The sequence below is a fragment of the Pelophylax lessonae genome, assembly GCF_965119305.1.
Source record: "Pelophylax lessonae genome assembly, chromosome: 2".
Taxonomy (NCBI): Eukaryota; Metazoa; Chordata; class Amphibia; order Anura; family Ranidae; genus Pelophylax; species Pelophylax lessonae.
In genome coordinates, this window is record NC_138769.1 from 716,696,987 (window position 1) to 716,721,593 (window position 24,607).

The 24,607-nt window shown below is 49.0% G+C and overlaps 1 protein-coding gene across 2 annotated transcripts in view; it reads right to left on the reverse strand.

Moving 5' to 3' along the window:
* Nucleotides 1–24,607, reverse strand: part of NARS2 (asparaginyl-tRNA synthetase 2, mitochondrial) — a 178,679-nt gene that overhangs the window by 125,443 nt on the left and 28,629 nt on the right. For both annotated transcript variants that reach the window (XM_082245293.1, XM_082245292.1), the window contains exons 5-8: nucleotides 23,660–23,740; nucleotides 20,835–20,935; nucleotides 17,559–17,691; nucleotides 3,110–3,208 (exon numbers count right to left, since the gene is read on the reverse strand). In XM_082245293.1, coding sequence (XP_082101419.1) covers nucleotides 3,110–3,208; nucleotides 17,559–17,691; nucleotides 20,835–20,935; nucleotides 23,660–23,740 — 414 coding nt within the window. The remainder of the gene's footprint in view (nucleotides 1–3,109; nucleotides 3,209–17,558; nucleotides 17,692–20,834; nucleotides 20,936–23,659; nucleotides 23,741–24,607) is intronic.

The window sequence follows — 24,607 nt, forward strand, 5'->3', positions numbered from 1 at the left end:
AGGGTCTCTGCTAAAAAATGATACATAAATGTTTGGGGGTTCTAAGCAATTTTCTAGCAAACAATACTGATTTTAACTTGTAAGCAACAAGTGTCAGAAAAAGCCTTAGTCTTTAAAGTGATTGTAAAGTCTTGTTTTTTTTTTTTTTCTATAAAAATACTAAACATGTTATACTTACCTCCTCTGCGCAGTTGGTTTTGCACAGAGGCAGCCCAGATCCTCCCCATCTCGGGTCCCCTGCCTGCGCTCCTGACCCCTCCCTCCTGTTCAGTGCCCCCACAGCAAGCAGCTTGCTAGCTGACTTTGACTGACAGCAGTGGGAACCAATGGAGCCTCTTCTGTGTCTCAGCCAATCAGGAGGGAGAATTTTGGATGGCTGAGACACCCGTGGACATTGCTGGACAGAGAGAGACCTCAGGTAAGTATTAGGGGGGCTGCTGTCCACAGAAGGCTTTTTATCCTAATGCATAGAATGCATCAAGATAACAAACCTTCTGACTTCACAACCTCTTTAAGTGGTTAAACTGACCTCATTTGCAGACTAAAGTTCATTCCTTTGTATCTTTTGGTTCTTTTAGATCAATGTTTCTTTTTATCTCAGGGCTGAGCAATGTTGTGATAAATTTTGCCAGTTGCCCTTTTTTTTTGACAGTTTTGAGCAGAGAATGGCTCTGCACTGTTACATGAATTGTGGAAATGGAAATGCCGGATTAAGATTGTGAGGGGGGGGGGGGGGGGGGGGTGAATCGTGATCCTGATCTTTTAACAATGAATCGTGCAGCTCTAATACACACACATACATATACACACACACACATATATATATATATATACATATACACACACACACACACATATATATATACATACATAGAGTATATCTTTTTTAAGGCCTCATGCACATGTTTTTTCCACTCTTGGCACCGATGTATGGCCGCACACCATTAATGCCTATAGGTGTTTGCACGCAGCATGGAAAAAAGCCTGAATTTTCTAATGTAAACCACTAATGTGCCCATGTGCACGAAGCCGAAATATTGCCATAATGCTGGAATATCGTTCTGCAGCATTCTGCGATGCTTTGTGTGATTCCCAGGAGGCTGAGGGAGTGGACATCTCCTGACAATATGGCAACAGTATTGTATAAGACAGCTATGTCCAAACTACGGCTCTCCAGCTGTTCAGGAACTACAATTCACATCATGCCTAGTTATGTCTGGGAATGTCAGAGATTTACAATGCCTCATGGGAATTGTAGTTCCTGAACAGCTGGAGGGCCATAGTTTGGACATCCCTGGGACATGGGGCCAGATCTCCATCTGCATATACACAAGGTCTGGTACTATGTCATCAGAGGCCAGCTGCAAGATCTAGAAGGAGGTTGATGAAGAAAACTAAGACAGTGGCTTGGGGAAGAACATGCGGATGAGCAGCGGGTGAGAAAAGGGCAACGCAAGATTTGTTGGGCTTGTGAGTATATTTATCTTGGATAAATCAGCACCAAAGGTGAGTGGTATATGGAAAATAATTTTCATGCGTATGGGGAAAAGTCCTCCTTAAAGCGGAGTTCCGGGCACAAAATCGACCTAATCAATTTTGTGCCCATCCACTGGATCTTCTTCACCTGAAAAGGAATTGGATAGTTAGGTATATTTTTTTTTTCACTCACCTTGTAATTTTAGATAGAAAATACTCACCTATTCTGCACTTCCTCCCTCTGTGCCGCGGCTCCGCCGTCACTTCCTGACTTGCGATGATTCCTGGGAGCTGTGGGCATGCCCAGAAGCTGTGGAGGAATGCGGCGCCGCACCGGAAGTGATGAGAGGGGCCAGTGCAGGCGCATTCTGGGAGAAGAAGACACGGAAGAGGACGCAGGAGAGGATCGCGCCGGCTTCAGCTGCCCACAACAGAGATGGCAACGCTGGAGAAGAAATTTTATAAGTGAGTATTTCTTCTTGCAGGTAAGTGCGAACCGGGACAGATCAGAGGCTAGCCATTGTGGAATGTACTAGCCCTGACTGTCCCGGGGGTATGTTTAGTGAAAAAACATTTTCGTGCCCGGAACTCCGCTTTAAACACTTCTGTGACTTGGAAGATTTCATAAGAGGCCTGTGCCTACACCAAAATTCCTTGTACTTTAAAACTTGGTACAAGAAATGCCAGTTAAAACAGAGATGTCTTAAAGTGGTTCTGAAAGGCAGAGGATTTTATTTTATTTTATTTTTTTTTACCTTAATTAATGCATTCTCTGTGTTAAGGTAAAAAACCTTCTGTGTGCAGCTCCCCCCCAGCCCCCCCTCCCCTACACCTACCTAAGCCCAATGTCAATCCAGCACTGTGCACAAGAGCAGCATTGCTGCTCACTCTCGCCTCACTGGCTCAGAAGGAAGAGCAGGAGCTATTTTCTCCTGCTGCTGTCAACCACAGCCAAAGAGGAGGGAGCTGGGCTGGGCCGAGCTGCACTGTGTGCTTCAATGGACACACACAGCACAGCTCAGGAGCAGGCCAGCATGAGTGACCCCATAGCTTGCTCAGCACTCCCTGCTCACCTCGGCACTATGCAGGGAGGGAGCCAGGAGCACTGGAAGGGGACCTGAAAAAAGGAGGGTCAGGGCTGCTCTTTGAAAAAACCACTGCACAGAGCAGGTGTGTATGACATTTTATTTATGAAAAAATTATCATTACAAATTGCTTAAAAGTGCATGTCTGGGAGTAATAATAAAAACATGACAGAAATACAGAAAAATACCTGGTGACCTGCAAGAAATCCTGCGAGCTCCTGGGCTTCCTCTAACGATCTGACAACACCGCCTCTGCTGCACGGAAATCCCAAGCTGTTTTGTCAGTACTGCTCAGTTCCCTCTTACCGAACTAGAGAATATCCTCCCCCTTTCATTTCCATAACATAAGACTGAGGTGGTGTTCTTTAGTCCAAGGGAAGACCTGGGCACAGCTCTGAATAGCAAGGTTGTCCAGCGTACCTTTTTTTTTTTTTTTTTTTAAGGTGGCCAGTCTAGAGGCCAGATTCATGAAGTTCTGATAATGAGAACACTACAAAACCCTATGACTATGAAAATCCAGGACTATGCAGCTATGACATCATACTTACTTTCTGTCCTGGGGAGATGTATTTGAAGAAGAGGGCTAAATCGTCAGCGCATTTACTAAGCAATGCTGAGGTTGTGCTTTTAAATAGGTCCTCCATCACCTAGAAATAAAATGTCAAAGTTCATTAAAAAATCCTGACTAAGAATTGCCCCGCCACCCACAGATACAATTCAAACTTAAACGGTCCTGAAAATATACAGCTGGGGAATAAAAGTCTGAATCTAACTAGGGGATTGTAACACTACATCATGAGGAGAGATTATATTATATTATATATATATATATATATATATATATATATATATATATATATATATATATATATATATATATATATATATATATATATATTATAGTCAGGTCCATAAATATTGGGACATCGACACAATTCTAATCTTTTTGGCTCTATACACCACCACAATGGATTTGAAATGCAACAAACAAGATGTGCTTTAACTGCAGACTTTCAGCTTTAATTCAAAAGGAATTTACATCCAAATCAGGTGAAAGGTGTAGGAATTACGATGTCACATGATTTTGTGGATTTTGACTGGGGATATCTGAATGATGGGTGCAGTTACAGGCAACATTCAGATAACGGAATTTTTGTAAAATCTTACCGTAAAATTCCTTTCTCCAAGTCCTCTGACAGTCGCCGCCCACTCATACAGTCTTCACCAATGGGATGTCCCAAAGCAGTGTAGACATGAGGGGTGGGAAGCGCAACCGTCACAAAGGCAACGCAGCATCCAGGTCAGAGAAAGGAACCTTATCTGAACAGAAAGGTAAAAACTCCGGGTAACAGAAAAGCTCAACTGGAGCAAACAACCATGAAAAGCAAATAAACAAGGGGGAAAACAACCCCAACAGACGGGGACCGGCCAACGCCATGGCCCCCTCAAGGCACTGCCACACACAGAACTTTGCAGCCAAAGGAGGCATCTGCTGATGCCAAAAAACTGAATTTTTGTAAAATCTTACCGTAAAATTCCTTTCTCTGAGTCCTCCGACAGTCGCCGCCCCCTCACAAGTCTTCACCAATGGGTATTGACCTTTGCTCCGCAGGAGTAGCTAGGCACAAGATTTGTTAGTAACAAAAGCTTTTAGCATAGACACACCCCTAGGGGCTGTCCCCTTAGTCAATACCTCCCTGCACCAGCATTCCCAACTCAGTTTGGTAGCATAGCAGTAAGAGTACACAAAAACCCCAAAAGAGGGGCGGGGGGCGGCGACTGTCGGAGGACTCAGAGAAAGGAATTTTACGGTAAGATTTTACAAAAATTCCGTTTTCTCTTACGTCCTCCGACAGTCGCCGCCCCCTCACAAGTCTTCACCAATGGGATGTCCCAAAGCAGTGTAGACATGAGGGGTGGGAGACACAGCCGCAGAAACAGCAACGCAGTACCCACATCAGAGAAAGGAACCTTACGCACAGTAAGAGAACCAGTTGGGCAACAGGAAATTGCTCAACATGAGCAACAACCCAGGAAAACAAGCAACCCAGTAGTGAAACACCCCCACAGCCAAAGACCCATAAACAAGGGTCCCTATAGCACTGCCGCACAGAGAACTTGCGGCCAAAAGGAGGCATCGGCCAATGCCCAAACACCCATCTTATAAAAAAGTGGAGAAAGTGTGCACGGACGACCAAGTCGCAGCCTTGCACACCTGGGCCACCAAGGCCCAAAGCCGGAAGGCCCAAGACGTACTCAGAGATCTGGTAGAGTGCGCCTTAACAGGGAAGGGTGGAACCCGTTCCTGCAAGTATAGGCCAGAACAATGGACTGTCAGATCCATTTGGCAATGGTCGCCGCAGACGCCGCCATGCCCTTCCGAGGACCCTCAGGAAGGATAGCGGACGACAGGGGAAACCCTGAGCGTCCTGACAACATCCAAGGAATGCAAAGCAACCCCCTAGGATGCACGGGCTTCGCACAGAGCGAAGGCACGACAATGTCCTTACCAAGGTGAAAGCCAGAGCCACCTTAGGGAGGAAGGACGGGTGAGGTCGCAAGACCAACTTACCCTTGTGAACCACCGAGTAGGGAGAACGGCAGGACAACGCCGCCAACTCTGACACCCTGCGAGCCGAAGCGATCGCCACTAAAAAAGGCAATCTTTTCAGACCGCAGAGACAAACGATATCCCCTTGAAGTTGTCAAAGGGGACACGCTGCAACATGGACAGAACCAAGTCCAAGTCCCACGGAGGTAAGTGCCCCCTCCGAGGAGGGGCCAAAAGACGCACACCTCGAACAAAGGTGCGAATGAGGAATGAGACGCCATAGGGCGCCGAAAAAGAACAGCCAGTGCAGAGACCTGGCCCGTTATCGTGGCCAGCGCCAAAAGCTGGACCACACCAGTCTGAAGGAAAGCCAACACTCTCGACACCGAGCATGAGCGAGGGGAGAACCCCCTGGACACATACCAGGCAAAAGTACGCTTTCCAAGCACGGTAATAAACGTTACCAGACAAGGCTTTTTAGCCGTGAGTAGAGAAGGAAGGACCTCAGGGGAGAGACCCCCGTCCACAGGACCTGGCTTCCAACAGCCAGGACGTTACAGCCAGCGACTGTAAAGCAGGAAGGAAGATCGGTCAACGAGACAGAGGGGCTTCCCGCAGTGGCAGGCGCCACGGAGGCACGACAGCCAGATGAACGATGTCCGTGTGCCAGGACCGGCGAGGCCAGTCCGGTGCCATCAGAAACACCACGTGCGGTTTTCAGGCCAACCTGTGAAGGAGCCTGGATCGCAACTGAAGTGGAGGAAAGGCATACATCAGCCGATACTGATGCCAAGGTGCCACTAACGCGTCCGAGGATCGCGCATGCTTGCCACAAACCTTTCCCCCAGTTTGTTCAGCCGAGACACGAAACAGATCCACAACCGGGGATCCTCACCTCGCGTACAGCATCTGAAAGATTTCCGGGTGTAGGGGCCAATCCCCCTGGTCCAGGGTCTGGCGGCTCAGATAATCGACCTGCCAGTTCCCCACCCCCGGAATGAGAACTGTCGTGAACGCCGGGACGTGAGTTCCGGCTCAGGACAGAATGTCAGTCACTTCCCTGGCCGCTCGGGCACACCTGGTGCCCCCTTGGTGGTCGACGTAAGCCACCGCGGTGGCATTGTCCGTCTGAACCTGAACCATACGGCCCTGAAGTCGTTCCGACCACTGGAGAAGGCAAAGCTGTATCACTCCCAAGTCCAGAATGCTGATCGGAAGGGAGGATTCCTCCTCCCACCAAGTTCCCTGGGCAAACAGGTTGCCCAGAACACCACCCCAGCCCGACAGACTGGCAGCCGTGGCGATCACCGTCCATAGCAACGGACGAAAAGACTTGCCCCCCGACACAGCCGGGGACTGGAGCCACCACAGAAGATCTCTTCTGGTTCGGCGCTCAACGAAACCCTCAGATCCCAAGACCGAGGACGCATTTTCCACTTGGCCAGAATCTCCACTTGGGGAGACCGCGTGTGAATCCCGATCAAAGGGAATCGCCCCGAAGGCCGAGACCACTAACCCCAGGCACCGCATACAGGTCCTGAGTGAGAAGGAACGGGTCTCCCGGAGGGACCTGACCTCATCCTGAATAGTCCGGAGTTCTCCCTCCGGCAGGAACACTCTAGCATGAGCAGAGTCCAGAACCATTCCCCGACAGGGAAAGCGAAACGAAGGAGACAGCGTCGACTCGGAACGTTGATGGTCCAACCGAACTCCTGAAGCGCCTGTACCGTAGTGGACAGGGCGTTCAGCAGGCTCTGACTGACACTCGATCTAAACAGGAGATCATCCAGATAACCCAAGACCGCAACGCCCTGGGCTCTCAACAGGCCCAGAACAGGTGCCAGCACTTTGGTAAGAACCCGTGGAGCCGAAGCGAGACCGAAAGGCAATGCCACGAACCGGCAACAGTCCTCCGTAATGGTGAACCGAAGGCACCTCTGGCGACCTTCGAAATTGGGGATGCGCAGGCACGCATCCTACAGGTCGACAAAGGCCAGGAATCCCCCCGGGCTCAGGGCAACCCCATCGAGCGCAGGGATTCCATGCAAAACTCCCGAACATGCATGAAGCGGTTCAGAGCTCATAAGTCCAGGATCGGACATACTTTGCCCTCCTTACTGGGCACAGTGAGCAAATCGGGCACAGTGAGCAAATCGGAGTAAAAACCCCCGAAACCTGTCCCGGGGAGGCACCGGGACCACCACCCCCTGGGCCAGGAGATCCTGCATGCGCCCAGGAGACAGCCGAAGAATTGAGGAAAAAACCTGTCCGATCTCGTATCTCGTTCGAACGATTTCCTGAACCCACCTGTCCCGAGGCGGGACAGCCAAGGCTGGAGGAAAAACGCACAAACGTTCCCCCACCCCAGAAGCGGGTGAGGGCGTCCCTTCAGGCAGAAGCGGAATGGGGCGCAGCCGGACTCTCGCTACCCTCCCAGGGCTCCTTCCGGCCACCTTGGCCTTTTACGAAGGGTCTACCCTTGGACTGCGACTTAAAGGCACGAAAAGGACCCCTGAGAGGGTCCAAATGCGGGGCCCCGCTCGCCGCGAAAGGACGTGTTCTTCGGATTCTGGGGCAACAGAGTGCTCTTGCCCCCAGTGACTCCATTCACCAGAGTATCCAAAGCCTCGCCAAAAAAGGCGAGACCCAGCACAGAGAAAACCATCCACCGGTTTCCGCGACAATTGGTCAGTCGACCAACACTTCAGCCAGATCAGTCGACGGTAGGCACCGCGACACTAAACAGGCGTGCAGCGAAAGGGGCCTCATGCAAGGCCGCATCGCAAAAGTACAAGACCCCCTGATGGAGCAGGACTACCATAGCCAGCGCAGCTGGCGGTGCAGCAGCAGACACAAGGGTGCGCCAGAGCCCCTCAGTCCAGGCGGCCCCCGCTTGAGCCACCATGACGGAAGCGAAATAGGTTAGAGCATAGAGCCCGCCACCATATAGCATGGCGGGCAAGAGACCCCAACCTCCCGTCCGTAGGATCCCGGAAAACCGGGGTATCCTTCAGTGGAAACCAGGGTAACCCTGGCCAACACGGTCCCAGCGTGATCCACCTGGGGTGCCACACACAAGCGCTCCTCCGTGGAGGGCGCAACAGGGTAAAGCAGTGTAAAATGACCAGGCACCGTAAAGGGCTTTTTTTTTTTTTTTTAAGTGCGCCATTGTTCAATCAGCAGGGAAAAAACCTGCGCCAACTAGCGGGTTTCATGTATCCTAAAGGATGATCTTTTATGGGAGGGAGCAGCACATCCATGAGCGCAAGCTCTTCAGGCGAGCCTGGGGGAGACGTATCAACCCCTTCAACCTCTGCCTCCCCTCCAGACCCCAAAAGGTCCAGAGATGAGCGAGACCCCGAAAAGGGCAAGCCAGTCACAGCAGCCACATAACCTGGCCCGCTACTATGCAGAACGTTCAGCCATCCGCACCCCCATCCATGACACCAAAAATGTCACTACAGCGGCCAAGTAAGGCACAGCAGGGGTTCAGCAGACCCAGGGTCCCCCACCAGGCTGGGGGAACCAGCTATCCAGAGAACCCATGTCAATTAACAAGTGTGGAATAAAAAGGTACTGGCCCTTTAAGCGCTGCGGCGAGCGCAGCCCACCGCAAAGCCCACAACAAGCACCGATCCCCACAGGGGCAGAAAACAGCTGATTTAGGAAGGCATGGAGAGATCATCTGCAGAGCTCGCAGAGCGTTGCCACTGATCGCTGTTCCAGAGATAGGCTGAACTATAAACACTGCTGCTGGCTCAGGGAAAATGGCTTCCCATAGGAATCAATGGAGGCTTCTAGAAAATGGCCGCCGACATGTGCTCGGATCGAGCGGCCCGCCACACACCAAAAATGGCGGCGATCAGCACCAAAAGCACCGCACTGCAACCCTGTACAAGGCCCAGGGTGAAGCCAACATGCCACTCACAGTGAAAATGGCGGACCGCGCGGCGCTCAGCCGTAGCGGTCCCCGCACATACATGTCTGCACTCAGAACACACAAGGTGACATATGAAAGAGAGGGGTCCCCATCTCACTACAGTGAATAAATATTAACCCCGCAGGGATACATCAGGGAGCCCACGACACAGACATGAGGGGACACACAGTACAGCAGACTGACACCCCAGACAGAGGCCCCCACATAGAAAAAGGTGCTTACCGTACCGGATGGCGTGGGGTAGCCTCCATAAACGGAAAACCGCTGTCCTCATATGACAGGGAGTGCCATAGCCGGGACGCAGGCAGCACAAAACCGCAGAAAGCGTCCAGTGAGGTAGCCACCTCACAGGCAGCATCCCTGCAGCGAACAGGGATGGGTCGTTCATGGCGCCAGGGCGAACCATAGCTGAACGCTCGATGGCAGGCTGGGGATCCATCTGGCCCTCAGCCCTGGGATCCAGGGTGGCCAGTCCGAGACCCAGCTCCGCATGATCATCTTCATCCGAAGATCCCTATCTAAGAGCTGGTAAAATAACAGCTAGTAAAGTAAAGAAAAAACACTTTGAAATAAAATCAAAAGAAGGGTAGAAGGCTGAGACTGAAGCCCCAGCACAGGAAAGCCTGCTACTCCTAAGCTAGGCAAGATCAAACTGAGTTGGGAATGCTGGTGCAGGGAGGTATTGACTAGTGGGACAGCCCCTAGGGGTGTGTCTATGCTAAAAGCTTTTGTTACTAACAAATCTTATGCCTAGCTACTCCTGCGGAGCCAAGGTTAATACCCATTGGTGAAAACTTGTGAGGGGCGGCGACTGTCGGAGGACGCAAGAGAAACATCAAGTTAGTCGAGTTTGGAAAAGGTGTGCATGGACGACCAAGTCACTGCCTTGCACACCTGGGCCACCGAAGCCTGATGTCGGAAAGCCCAGGACGCACTCACCGCTCTGGTAGAGTGGGCCTTGACAGGGAAGGACGGAACCCGTTCCCTAATAGAATAGGCCTGTACAATCATCTGCCTGATCCATTTCGAAATGGTTGCCGCAGACGCAGCCATACCCTTCCGAGGGCCCTCGGGAAGGACAAAAAGGGAATCCGACTTTCTGAAGGATTCAGTAGGACTACAGGTACACCCTGATTGCCCAGACTACATCCAAGGAATGCAAGGCAAACTCCTTAGGATGTTTAGGATTCGCACACAGCGAAGGCAAGACAATATCCTCGTTAAGGTGAAAATCTGAAACCACCTTAGGAAGGAAAGATTGGTTAGGTCGCAAGACCACCTTATCCCTATGAACAACCAGGTAAGGAGAGCGGCACGACAGAGCCGCCAACTCCGGCACTCTGCGGGCAGATGTGATCGCCACCAGGAAGGCAACCTTCCGAGACAGCACAGGCAGAGGAATCTCCCGGATGCTCTCAAAGGGAGGACGTTGCAAAACTGACAGGACTAAATTCAAGTCCCAAGGAGGTAAAGGCGCTCTCCTAGAAGGAGTCAAATGACGCACCCCTTGAATAAAGGTGCGTATCAAAGAGTTTTGACGCCAAGGGGCGCTGGAAAAGGATTGGCAGTGCAGACAACTGACCCTTAATCGTGGTCAGCGCAAGACGTTGGTCCACACCAGTTTGCAGGAAGGCCAACACCCTCGCCACCGAAAAGGAGCGAGGATGGATGCCCTTGGATTCACACCAGGCAAAATAAGCCTTCCAGGTACGGTACTAGATCTTACCGGGCGAGTCTTTCCTAGCCTTAAGCAGGGTAGGAATGACTGCCGACGAGAGACCCGATCTCTCAGGACCTGGCTTTCAACAGCCACCCCGTAAAAGCCAGCGACCGTAAAGCAGGATGGAAGATCGGCCCCTGAGACAGCAGATCATCCCGTAACGGGAGCCGCCAGGGAGGCTCGAGGACCAGTTGTATGATGTCCGCGTAACAAGACCGGCGCGGCCAGTCCGGGGCCACCAGAATCACCAACTTCGGTTCCGAGACCAACCTGCGAAGGAACCTGGACAACAACTGAATCGGGGGGGGGAGTCATAAATCAGGCGATACTGATTCCAAGGCACCACCAGCGCATCCGAGCCGTCTGCCCGAGGATCGCGCGTTCTTGCCACGAACCTTCCTACCTTGTTATTTAGCCAAGATGCAAACAGATCCACATCCGGGGATCCCCATCGCGCACACAGCATCTGAAACACCTCCGGATGTAGGGACCATTCCCCCTGGTCCAGGGTCTGGCGGCTCAGATAATCAGCCTGCCAATTCTCTACACCCAGAATGTGAATTGCCGAAATCACCGGGAACTGCAGTGGCGTTGTCCGTCTGCACCCGCACAGGTCGGCCCAAAAGATGATCCGACCAACGGAGCAAGCACAATCTGATCGCTCGCAGTTCCAAGATGTTTATCGGCAGGGAGGATTCCTCCTCCGACCAAGTGCCCTGGGCAGACAGAGTGCCCAGAACGCCACCCCAGCCCGATAGACTGGCATCCGTGGTGATCATCGTCCACAACAACGGCCGGAAGGACTTCCCCCTCCGTCATAGCTGGAGACTGGAGCCACCACAGAAGATCCTCTCTGGCTTGGCGACTCAAAGATATCCCCTTTCCAAGGATTGAGGAAGCCTGTCCCACCTGACTAGGATCTCCGCTTGGAGAGATTGTGTGGGGAACTGTGAAAGCGGTATGGCCTCGAAGGCGGACACCATCAATCCCAGGGACCGCATGCAGGTCCTGAGTGACGAGTATTCGCTGTCCCTGAGGGACCTGACCTCGTTCTGCAGAGTCCGGAGCTAGTCCTCCGGCAGAAAGACTTTTGCTTGGGCGGAATCCAGGACCATCCCCAAGTAAGGGAGGCGAACAGAAGGAGACAAAGTCGACTTCTGAACATTGATGGTCCACCCGAACTCCTGTAGCGTCTGAACCGTAGTTGACAGATCGCGTAACAGGCTCTGACTGGCACTCGACCTTAACAGGAGATCATCCAGATATCCCAAGATCGCAACTCCCTGTGCCCGTAATAGGGCTAGAACAGGAGCCAGCACTTTGGTAACACCCTTGGAGCCGAAGCGAGACCGAAAGGTAACGCCACAAACTGATAGTGTTCCTCCACGATAGCGAATCTGAGGTACCTATGATGACCCTCGAAGTTGGGGGATGTGTAAATACGCATCCTTGAGGTCGATGGAAGCCAGGAAATCTCCCAGGCTCAGGGAGGCTATCACCGAACGGAAGGGATTCAATGCAGAATTTTCGAACCCGCACAAAGCGGTTCAGAGCTTTCAAGTCCAGAATCGGACGTACCTTGCCCTCCTTTCTGGGCACAGTGAATAGATTTGAGTAAAACCCCCGAAGTCTATCCCGATGTGGCACCGGGACGATTACCCCCTGGGCGAGAAGATCCTGAACCGCCCGATGAAGATCTTGCAAATGATCTGGGGTCAAATGAAGATTTGAGGGAAAGAACCTGTCCGCTGGCCGTGAAAGGAATTTGATCTTGTAACCTGATCGAATGATTTCCTGATCCCACCTGTCTGGAATACGGAGCAGCCAAGGTTCGAGAAAACCACGCAGATGTCCCCCCACCCCTGGAACGAGCTTGGGCAGCTTTTGACTTGCCCGCCCAAGGCTTCCTTTGGCCACCATTTTGCCCTTGTCCTGTGCCTTGAAGGCACGAAAAGACCCCTGATTTGGTTTAAAGGAAGGGCCCCGCTTACCGTGGAAAAAATTACCCTTGGGATTCTGGGGCAGCAGAGTGCTCTTGCCCCCAGTGACCCCTTTTACCAATTAGTCCAGGGAGTCCCCAAAAAGGCGAGTCCCCGCATAAGGGATGTCAGACACCGTCTTCCTGGAAGTCTGGTCAGCCGACCAGCTCTTCAGCCATACCAAACGACAGGTTATCAACGCGACAGCAGACAGTGGTGCGGCTAAAGGAGCCTCATCCAAGGCCGCGTCACACAGGTACAGGACAGCCTGAATAATCTGGTCCACCATCTCCAAAGTAGTAGGAGGGGCGGAATAAGCCACAAGCGCGCGTCTGAGCACCTTGGCCAAATCTACCACAGCCTGAGAGACCATCACTGAGGCCAAAATAGGTTTCATCAAGGAACCCGCCACCATATAGGAGTGGCGAGCCAGAGATTCCATCCGCCTATCCCTGAACACCGGAGAATCCTCCGTGGGCATAAGAGTGGCCTTGTTCAATCTGGACACCGTGTTTTCCACTTTAGGGGCCACGGACCAGCGTAAATCCGTAGGAGACGCAAAAGGATAATGGAGTTAAAACCGTTTTGGTACCACAAAATTGCGTTTCAAATTGCCCCATTGCTTGTTCACCGTTTCGTGAAACTCAGCGGGACAAGGAAACACCTGTGCCGCCTTCTGGGTTCTACGGGTCCCAAAGGAAGACGGCTTACCCAGTGGGTTGGGCTCATCCTCTAAATGTAGTGTATCTTTAACAGTGGTAACAAGTGCAGACATAGCAGCGCGTTCTCTGGCCGTCCCAGGGGGGGAATCATCCCCCTCCTCATCCCCCGCCTCCCCATCCGAGTGAGAGGACTGAGACTGTACACTGTCTATGGCAACCATATCTGACTCTGAATCAGAGGAGAGAGAAAGCCTAGGCCTTTTTCTAGAATCCCGTTCAGACATCAATAGATCCATCTTGGACGCTAAAGTCGCAAGTGCAGCAGCAATCGCAGATGATTCAGACGTACCTGAATCATCCACCAAAGCTGGGTGGAATTTGCTGTCCTGGGACTCCATAAAAGCTTTTATGGTGCTGGCCCTTTAAATCGCAACAGCGGCGATCCCACCGCAATAGGTGCTAGACTGAAATACCCCACAGGTAGGAATAAAACTCATAGCCAGGAGATATCCCCCAAAAAACAGCAATAAAAGACCCCCAGGAGTGTTACCACGCTTGCTGACGATCTCTCTGCATGAGGAAAGGAAGTGATGTCACTAGAGGCTACACAGGACTCGGACTAAAGAAAAATGGCTGCCCATAGGAATCAATGGGAGGCTCTGGGAAAATGGCCCCCGAACACATGTATAAAGCAAACCGCCACACACAAGATGGAGCCCGAAGGGCGCGATACACTACTACAGAAAATGGCTGCTGAAGTACCCATAGTGAAGCCAGAGCAGCCGCCCATACCCAAAATGGTGGCCCCGCGGTATTTCACCGCTACGGGCCGCCCACACATGTCTGTACCCTAGTAAAAAAAAAAAACACTAATAGTGCCACAGGGTTTAGGGACCCCAACAACCCCCCACAGAGTGTCCTGGACGTGGTAGAGCCTCCACAGGGACCAGGAGGAATGCGAGCCCCAGACACACAGACATGAGGGGAGAGCACAGACACCAGCAGACTGTCATCCCCAGACAGAGGCCCCACACAGAATGTACTCACTGTACCATGATGGCGTGGGCGCCTCTCTGCGACGGGAAGCCTCCCATCCCAGGTGGCGGGGGTGCAGTCAGCCAAAACAGGACTCTAGTAATGCACGGAACCGCAGTTGAGGCGTCCTAGCAAGGTGGCCACCTCGCGGGCTTTTGTCCCTGAGGACAGGGACAGGTCGTTTGCGAGGCCAGGGCGTACACATAGCTTGCTAAACGCTGGATGGCGGGCTGGGATTCCATAAGGTTCTCTGTCCTGGGACACCAGGACAACCAGTCCGATTCCCAGCCCTGCAAACGCTGTAGTCTTCCGAAGATCCGACTAAACTAAGCGCAGGAACAAATAAAAATTTTAGTAGTGCAAAGAAAACACTTAGCAGAAAATAAAAGTAATAAAACAGAAGAAAGGCTGAGACTGTAGCCCTAGCACAGGGATAGCCTATCTTACTCCTAACTAGGCAGAAGACAAACTGAGTTGGGAATGCTGATAGCAGGGGGGTATTGGACCAGTGGGACAGCCCCCTAGAAGTGTGTATGTAAATTGCTTTGTTTCTAACAAGTCTTATGCCTAGCTTGCTCCTATGGATAAGAGGTCAATACCCATTGGTGAAGACTGTATGAGTGGGCGGCGACTGTCAGAGGACGCAAGAGAAATCTTTTTGAGCTAGCGATTGCCTGCACTGTTAAAACAATCATATCGGCTGTTCAGCCGCTTGATTTTTTTTTACAGGGGGTGGGAGGAAACGTTACCCCCCCCCCTCAATCGACTAACCATTGCGATTGGCGAGCCGGAGAAGGAATCCGCCAGCAGCGGAAGTTTACCATAGAGCTGACCGAGGACCAGATAGACCCCGGTAATCTCTATGACCTTCAGTGGCCGGGTGCGATGTTGTGACGTATCGTCCAGCCCTGGCAGATGCAAACCCTGCCTTTGCCTCGGCTAGGAAGCCTGAGATCATTTTTTTTTTCCCAGCCTAGTTGAGAGATTCCAGCCTAGTGGAGAGATGTGGGGACTTCTAGACCCCAGATCTCCCAATAAAGAGGACCTGTCATGCCCTATTCCTATTACAAGGGATGTTTACATTCCTTGTAATAGGAATAAAAGTGATAAAAAAAAATGTAAAGGGAAAGTGTCAAAATATAAAAATAAAAGTAAAACAAAAACAAAAAAAAAAATTAAAGCGCCCTCCTGCCACGTACGCTGCGCCCACGTATGTAAAGGGCGTTCAAACCACACGTGAGGTATCGCCACAAACGTTAGAGCGAGAGCAATAATTCTAGCACAAGACTTCCTCTGTAACTCTAAACAAGTAACCTGCACACATTTTTAAAACATCGCCTATGGAGATTTATTAAATACCGAAGTTTGGCGCCATATATAATGTTTGAGGTTCTGAATAATTTTTACTAGTAGGAGAGAAGTGTCAGAATTGGCCTGGGTGGCAAGTGGTTAAAGGAATACATTTTTCTTGAACTTTTCGTTTTTGTTTTTTTTTTGGTTTTTTTTTTCAAATCCAAAGCGCTTCAAAAACTGCTCAGTGTAAGAGCAGCCTATTGGCCGAAAATGTGACAATAATGGCAAACCATAAACTCACATTCATTTAAATTCATGATATTAATTAAAAAGACGAATAAAAATTATATATAAAAATATATATATTTTTTTTAAAAACTATTAATTTCGGGTTTCGGCCAAGTTTTCATTTCGGTGCACCACTACCTTCATTTCAACCAAAATCTTCCTTTGAGATTTAATGTGCATTTAACATACCGTATTTTTCGCCGTATAAGACGCACCGGCATATAAGACGCACCCAATTTTAAAGGAGGAAAATCTATAAAAAAAAGATTCTGAACCAAATACTGCAGTAAAATATTTTATATCAACAGGTGAGGGTATAGGCATGGCACAGGTAAGGGTACAGGCATGGTACAGATGAGGGTACAGGCATGGCACAGGTGAGGGTACAGGCATGGCACAGGTGGTGGTACAGGCATGGCACAGGTCGGCTTCAATCACTTACCTGCTCTCCTGGGCTGCCTGCGAGACGTCTATGGCGCTGCTCCTCTCGTCCTCTTCTTCTGACGGCGGTGGGATTCCTGGAACCGTCCATGGCGCTGCTCCTCTCGTCCTCTTCTGTCTTTTTGACGGCGGCTCTCTCGGTCCGGCGGGAAGGAGATCGGGCGGTGACGGTGCGTGACTGACGCACGCACCGGCACCGCCCCCATTGCGACGTCAGGACTCAGCAGGCAAAATGTGTATTTGCCGTATAAGACGCACCAACTTTTCCCCCCCAGTTTTGAGGAAGAAAAAGTGCGTCTTATACGGCGAAAAATACGGTATTTTATGGATTTTATTTACCAGTAAATGCCTCCCTTAAATAGACCTCCAAAAACTCCAAGACTGCTGCTGGGTACCGCCATCTTGGATTTAATGTCAGCAGCCCCAACAGACTCAGAGTGGTCACTAAGGTTCCATTCACACTTGTGTAATGGGTCATGCGACTACATCAAAATCGCATGACAAGTCACAGCCCATTCTTTTCAATGGCACCCAAATTAGTGCGACTTAAGGCGGCACTGACTTTGCAAAGGTGTCTGCACTACTTTGATTTCACTTTGATCCAGAGAGTGTAAAATCAGATCAAAGTCACAAGAAATAAAACGTAAAATGTGTATTTCAACTCCTCATTCATCAACTTGCCCAGGGTTCAGCTCTAAGGCTACATGAATACAGGCGATTTGGGCCAGTATGAATTGTAGTGGCAGGAATCAGAGATCCTGCTGCGGCTCTGAGCGGGTAGCTGCGGGCGCTGGCCCCATTCGCTATAATGACAGGTCGCATGCAGCCGCAGCTGTTTACGGCTCTCTGCACAGCCAGCGATTCCCTGTGGGGATCGCTGCTGGACATCCACCGGTAATCGCTGGCTTTGCAGACGACAGCAAATATCTGCGGCCACTGGCGACTTGTCATTTATATGATCAATAAATATTCCATTAATGGGGCCCAGCGGCCGCAGCTAGCCACTCAAGAGCTGCAGAAACAGTGGGGGAGGGGATGCAGTTCTGTATCCTTGCCCTGGGCACTGGACAAATCTGTACTGATGGTACCTGCATGATGTCTTCCAGACTCTCTGTAAAAGAGATTTCAGCCTCTACCATGTAAAACTCCGCCAAATGTCGCCGGCTTTGCGAATTCTCAGCTCTAAACGTCGGCCCGAAGGTGAACGCTCTTGTAAATGCGCTGGAGGAAAAGACAAATGAGAAGAGGATTCTTAATAGTAAAACACAAAATAGGAGTTCAGCGTTATGATCTCTTATGTCTATGAAAGCAAATCGAATAATTCCCTTCCTTTAGGTTGCTGAAGATTCCATACTGCTGTTTGATAAGATGGGAGGGCAATGCTTTAACCCGGACAATCTGTTATCTACTCCATTTTGGTAAATATACCATAGAAAGTGTTCGGTTATATCTGTTCAAGAAGTGCAAAACAAGCTTGCTGATCCTGCCAGAAATCCAATGAGCTCCAAGCTTCCTGTAGTGAGCTGAAGTAAATTCCCAAGAATACCTGTGTGAACTACAGAACACCCCATCTCCCTAATGTTATGAGCAGAGCAATGCAAGAGGTGTTTTGTAGTCCTAAAGCACTTTTTGTTCTAGGGTGCTCCTTCACAGATTAAAGTACAGTTGTTACCCTAGCACAGGAAGTGTGTTACTGCCAGGATCACCTGACACGGCTCGACAAATCCCAGGCGCCAGGTCGCCATGGTGACTAGAAATTCACTGTTGCAGGGATGCACAATTTGTATTGTTTTTTTACTACGTTTAGCCCTGCTAGCAGGTGGTCAGTTGTCAAGTGAAAGCATTAAGGCTTTTTTGTTTTTTGCAATATAAACAAAAACAAAACCGCAAAATAAAAAAATGTAATGTCTGCTATAAAACATATTGTCGCCATGGTGACTAGAAATTGCGTCCTGGCACCTGGGCTTTTGTCAGCCCATTCACTGTTGCAGGGATGCACAATCTGTATTGTTTTTTTTCTACATTTAGCCCTGCTAGCAGGAGGTCAGTTGTCAGGTGAAAGCATTAAGGATTTTTAATTTTTTTGCAATATAAACAAAGACAAAACCGCAAAATTTACTAAAAAAACTAAAAAGTTTAATGTCGGCTATAAAACATATCCAATGAAAATTAAAAAAAAAAATAAAAAAATCACATTTCTTCATAAATTTTGGATAAAATGTATTCTACTACATGCTTTTGGTAAAAAAAATCCCAATAAAAGTGTATATAGATTGGTTTGCATGAAAGTTATAGCGTCTACAAACTTTAGGATATATACTGGAATTTCTATTTATTTTTTTACTACTAATGGTGGTGATCAGGGACCTATAAATGAACTGCTATATTGAGGCGGACAATCTGACACTAACTGATGCTGGGGAGGAACTGACTAACTGCCACTGACATCACCAGTGACACTAATACAGTGATTAGTGCTAATAATATGCAGGTTACTGTGCTAATCACACTGACTGGGAAGGGATTAGCATCTAGGATGATTAAGAGGTTAAAATGTGCACTTGTGTTTACTATAGGTTTACAATATTTATTGTGTGTGCTGTTTTACTAAGCAATTTGCCAGTTTTTACTCCCTGCTTTGCAGGAAGAAAAAAACCCAGCACATCACTACTGACAGTAGAGAGCCCTGTGTTGTTTACCTACGCAGGGCTCTCTTTGGTCATTCGCTCAGCCGATTAGCAGGTTTCCGGCCATAAATCATTGGCTGGGACCTGCTGATCGGCTTGTGCTGTACAGCCAAGGCAGGGGGGCGCGTGCGCACCCAGAACTGCAAATCACATTTATGTACGTGATCCTGCGCAGCAGAGCTGCACTGTAGCGGTAAGCTACAACAAGCGGTCAGCAAGTGGTTAAAAGGGACGTCGGGGCAACAATTTTAACAACAATAAATTGTCGCTAAGTTAATGCGATCGGCTGGTGTGCCCTCTGTGTTTTTTTTTTTTCATTTTAGAGTTATACTTGAAATCAAACCTGAGAGATCTATACATGGGATTGCTAGAATTACAGGTATGGCATTTTATACGTAGTTACATTGGTCCAGCTTGGACAATATCTGTGGGATCCCTTTAAAAGCTGGAAATCTCTGTAGGAGACACCGCTACTCTAGTGATCCCCGCTGGCTTCCGAGCCCTGTGCTGAGCAGCTGCCCTGCTGCATTGTGAACACAGGAGGTCGGCCGCTGTGCACTGGAGCCATTCAGAGAATACTTTGCATTTTCTGAACGGATGCAAAGAGTTCTCTGATTGAACGAGGTGCAGTGTATGACATCACTTCCCCAACTCTCCACCTCGTCCAATCAGAGAAAGCTATGCCTCCAGTGGCAATCTTGATATAAAGGAAGTTGGATACCAGAATGTGTTCTATTCCATAAACTGGAATGATTGCCTTCAGTGACACTCCCAAAAAGGTTTTGAAATTATCGCCTCTGACGACGTCAACCTTGTGACGAAACGCGTTGGATGGGACCAGGCATGCCGTCACCACGCTACTCCGGCCGGTCTTTTTTGTCTATGTAAGCTGCAGCTTGATGTTACATCTGGATTTCTGACATAGGATACATGCTTTCTTATCCTCGATGTTTGTAAGTGCAATTCTTTTTTAATAAAATGATTTGGTTTCACTGTATTACGCGATGAGCCTTTTTCTATCCACATCTATTGGAACCCTCATGCTTTCTGAGGGCTTGGTCGAATGAATAAGTGCTAATCTCTGGGATATCTATTTGGCATTTTTTGGCTTTCCCATTAAGTGTGGGGCCATCTGATTCTGGTAAGCTGCCATCCTCTTCAGTGTTTGGTGTGGTGTTTTTTCACATAGCGGAGTTGCTTTTGGAGAATATCCTTCATGCATGCTGGGACTGGTGGTGCTTTCTACACACATTTTTTTGCTTCAATATTACATTATTGTCACATGTAAATGGACTTTTCATGATCTATCATTGTTATTTTTGTACTTTTCTGGGATTGTTTTGATCTATTCATACTTTTTATATTATATACATTGGATCTTTTCACTGTATAAATATACGCAAATGGGTTTTTCATAATTTATTATTGCTATCTTTGTGGGGTTTTTTGGATCACTTCGCACAATCTTTTTATATTCAATTTACGGTAATTTTTTTTTTACATTTGATTCCAATTTTTTTCATATTTGATTCCAATTTTTATATGTGAATTTATTATCTATTTATGATTCTATATATATTTTTCACAATACTTAAATCAATTTTTTGTGAGCGCTGCACTTTTCCTTTATTTTTGAAATGATCGCACCATACAAAGAACGCACATACATAGCATTACCCTGCCATAACTTCCAGATGTAGCTGGCCCGATACAGTGAGGAATGCCGGAACCCCGAAAAATCCACCATTGTCTCCTGAAGCGGGGTCCTTATTCCCAGCCTGCAACAAGCAATGTTTGTTAAAATGCAGTCCCGTTACCTGATAGAATATACAGAGTAGGCCCTACACCTCATCAACGAATACAAAGTTCAAAAGACACCGTGCATTTAAGGAATATTGTGAAATGGCTTCCAATACAAGTGCTCCATCACCTGGGAGAAAAGTGCTACCTCACCAGAAACCAATGACCTCTGAAGGTCTCAATCACTTTTCATTTGATAATGGAAAGTGAATTAAAATCTTCAATACATTTCATAGAAGGGATGGGATGAATAGATACAGTTCCCCCCCCATACACTACACACAAATGCTCTCTCATGGGTGATGAGCAGGGTTTTTTTTTTCTCAGAAAATAGGTGCAGGAACCCAACCATGACCTCCCAAAAACTCCCCTCTCTCCCCCCCCCCCTTCCCTACACACCCTCCAAACTACATCAACTAGTGAGTGTGGTCAAATTTCACTAACAATGGAAGAGTCTTAAAGAAGTAATAAATATCAGGAGTGCATTAAATCCAGAGTTTGGAGGCAGGGGGTTGTTACACAGAGTACAGATGCAGGAGTGCGCTAGGTGCAAAGTTGGAGGGTGCGCTGTGTACATAGTGCACATTTCAGGGGTGTGCTGCATACAGAGTGCAGAGTTCAGCCTTTTTGCAGACATACTAGAGGAGATGGTCAGAGACTGCAGACATGATACAGGAGACGGTCAGAGACTGCAGACATACTAGAGGAGACGGTCAGAGACTGCAGAGACACTACAGGAGATGGTCAGAGACTGCAGACATGCTAGAGGAGACGGTCAGAGACTGCAGACATGCTAGAGGAGACGGTCAGAGACTGCAGACATGCTAGAGGAGATGGTCAGAGACAGCAGACATGATACAGGAGATGGTCAGAGACTGCAGACATGCTAGAGGAGATGGTCAGAGACTGCAGACATGCTAGAGGAGATGGTCAGAGACTGCAGACATACTATAGGAGACGGTCAGAGACTGCAGACATACTAGAGGAGATGGTCAGAGACTGCAGACATGCTGTAAAGGGGTGGTTGGAGACTGGAGCCATGCTACAGGAAGTGGGTGGAGTCAGAGTATGTTAGGTTGGGTTCACACTAGTGCGAATTGGAATGCGGAATTCCCATGACAGGAGACTGTGGCCGGCTCTCAATAGAGCCAGTTCACCTATCTCCGGGGTGGCTGCGGTGCGGATTGCACAGGGGTCCTGTGTGTGTCTTTGGCTCAGTTTCAGGTCAGAATTCAGGCAAAACATTGGGCACCGGACCCTGCTGCATCCGTATTAAGTGTGAACCCGGCCATACAAGAAACTTTGAGGCCATTAACTACTTCAATACAGGGCACTTTCCTCCCTTCCTGCCCAGGCCAATTTTCCCCTTTTAGCGCTGTTGCACTTTGAAGGACAATTGCGCGGTCATGCAACATTGTACCTACATCAAATTTGTGTAATTTTCCCCCCACAAATAGAGCTTTCTTTTGGTGGTATTTGATAACCTCTGGGTTTTTTCCTTTTTGCTAAACAAATAAAAAAAGACCGAAAAGTTTAAAAAAAAAAAAAAAAAAAGTTTTTTTGTTTATGTTATACAATTTTGTAAATAAATAAGTTTTTTCCTGCACTGATGAGCACCGATGAAACTGCACTGACAGGCACTGATGAGGAGGCACTGATGGGGTGGCACTGATATGCAGCATTGGTGAGCACTGATAGGCGGCACTGCTAGGCACCGATAGGCAGCATTGATGGGCACTGATGGGCACTAATGGGCACTGGTGGGCACTGATAGGCACTGATAGGCACTGACGGTCGGCACTGGTGGGCGACACTGAAAGATGGCAATGATGGGCACTTGTGGACAGCACTGATAGGGAGGGCACTGGCGGGCAGCATTGATGGGGCGGGCAATCGGGGGCTCCCTGAGCCCTGATTGCCATCCCTGGTGGCCATAGTGGGCATCCCTGGGGTCATAGGTGGGCATCCCTGGTGGTTCTAGTGGCACCCCCCCCCCCCCGAGGGTCTTCACTGGTAATCAATGATCTAATTACCAGTGCCGACCCCCCCCCCCCCCTTCAGGGGAGCCACCGATCGGCGCTCCTTTACTCGTGCCTGTCAGGCACGAACTAAGGAAAGCCGATCAACTATGTGACCAGCCGTGATTGGACATGGCTGATCATGGCTGATCACATGGTAAAGAGCTACGTCAGTAGGCTCTTTACCGAGATCGAAAATGCAGGGTGTCTGGCTGCCACCTCGCATCACCGATCGCCGCTCTGCGCGCCCCTGGGGGGCGCCCAGATCTGTATTATCCTGCCGCCGTCATATGACGTCCGGTCAGGATAATACAACCACATTCCCGCCTTCAATCTGTTATAGGGCGGGCGGGAAGTGGTTAAAGTCCCTCTACAGTTCAGTGCTCCTTGCAGTCCCAATACGAAAATTACCAGCACCACAAATTTATAATCCATAATAAAAGTTTAAAGAAAATATACAATATATACACAAAAAAATAAATAAAAAAAAAACACAATAATAGATACGACAGAAACTGTAAAGTTTGAAAGAAAAAAAAAAAAAGAAAAAAGATTTCTAGTTAGTAAAAATCAGTTTAAAGAATGTTTTTCATTATTCCCTGAATAATGAAACCTAGACAAGGAAAGCGCAGACTACAGGGGCCACAGGTTCCCCTAAAGAAGAAAAAAAAGAAAAGCACCTACCTCGACCTGGAAGAGCTCTCCGGCGCCCTCGCAGTCATTGGAGGTGATTATCGGGGTGTGGATGTGAATATAACCATGGCTCTAGAGGCAGAGAGAGAATTGAGGTGTAAAGTTAAACAATGTACCGTGATTGACTGGCCATCATCCCGATAGGAAACCCCAAAAACACAATCCTAAAGAGCAGTGGGACTTTAACCACTTCAATACCGGGCACCTTCACCCCTTTCCCGCCCAGGCCAATTTTCAGCTTTTATCCCTGTTGCATTTTGAATGACAATTGCAATGCTGTACCTAAACCAAATTGATGTCATTTTTCCCCCACAAATTTTTTTTTTTTTAGTTTATGTTATAAAATTTTGTAAATAGATACGTTTTTTTACTGAGCACTGATGAGGCCGCACTGACATGGCACTGATGAGGAGGCACTGATGAGAAGGCACTGATGGGGTGGCAATAATATGCAGCACTGATCGGCAATGATGGGCACTGATAGACGGCACTGGTGGGCAGCACTGACAGATGGCAATGATGGGCACTGATAGGCGGCACTGGTGGGCAATAATGGGCACTGGTGGGCAGCACTGATAGATGGCAATGATGGGCACTAGTGGGCAGCGCTGATATATGGCAATGATGGGCACTGGTGGGCAGCACTGATAGATGGCAATGATGGGCACTAGTGGGCAGCACTCATAGATGGCAATGATGGGCACTCATAGGCGGCACTGGTGGGCAATAATGGGCACTGGTGGGCAGCACTGATGGCAATGATGGGCACTGGTGGGCAGCACTGATAGATGGCAATGGTGGGCAGCACTGATAGGGAGGGCATTGTCACGCTCCCTGAGCCCTGATTGTCATCCCTGGTGGCTATGGGTGGGCATCCCTGGTGGAAACAACAAGCAAACACAGGGGCGCACCAGCCTAGTGCATTATCCTTTGTTAAAA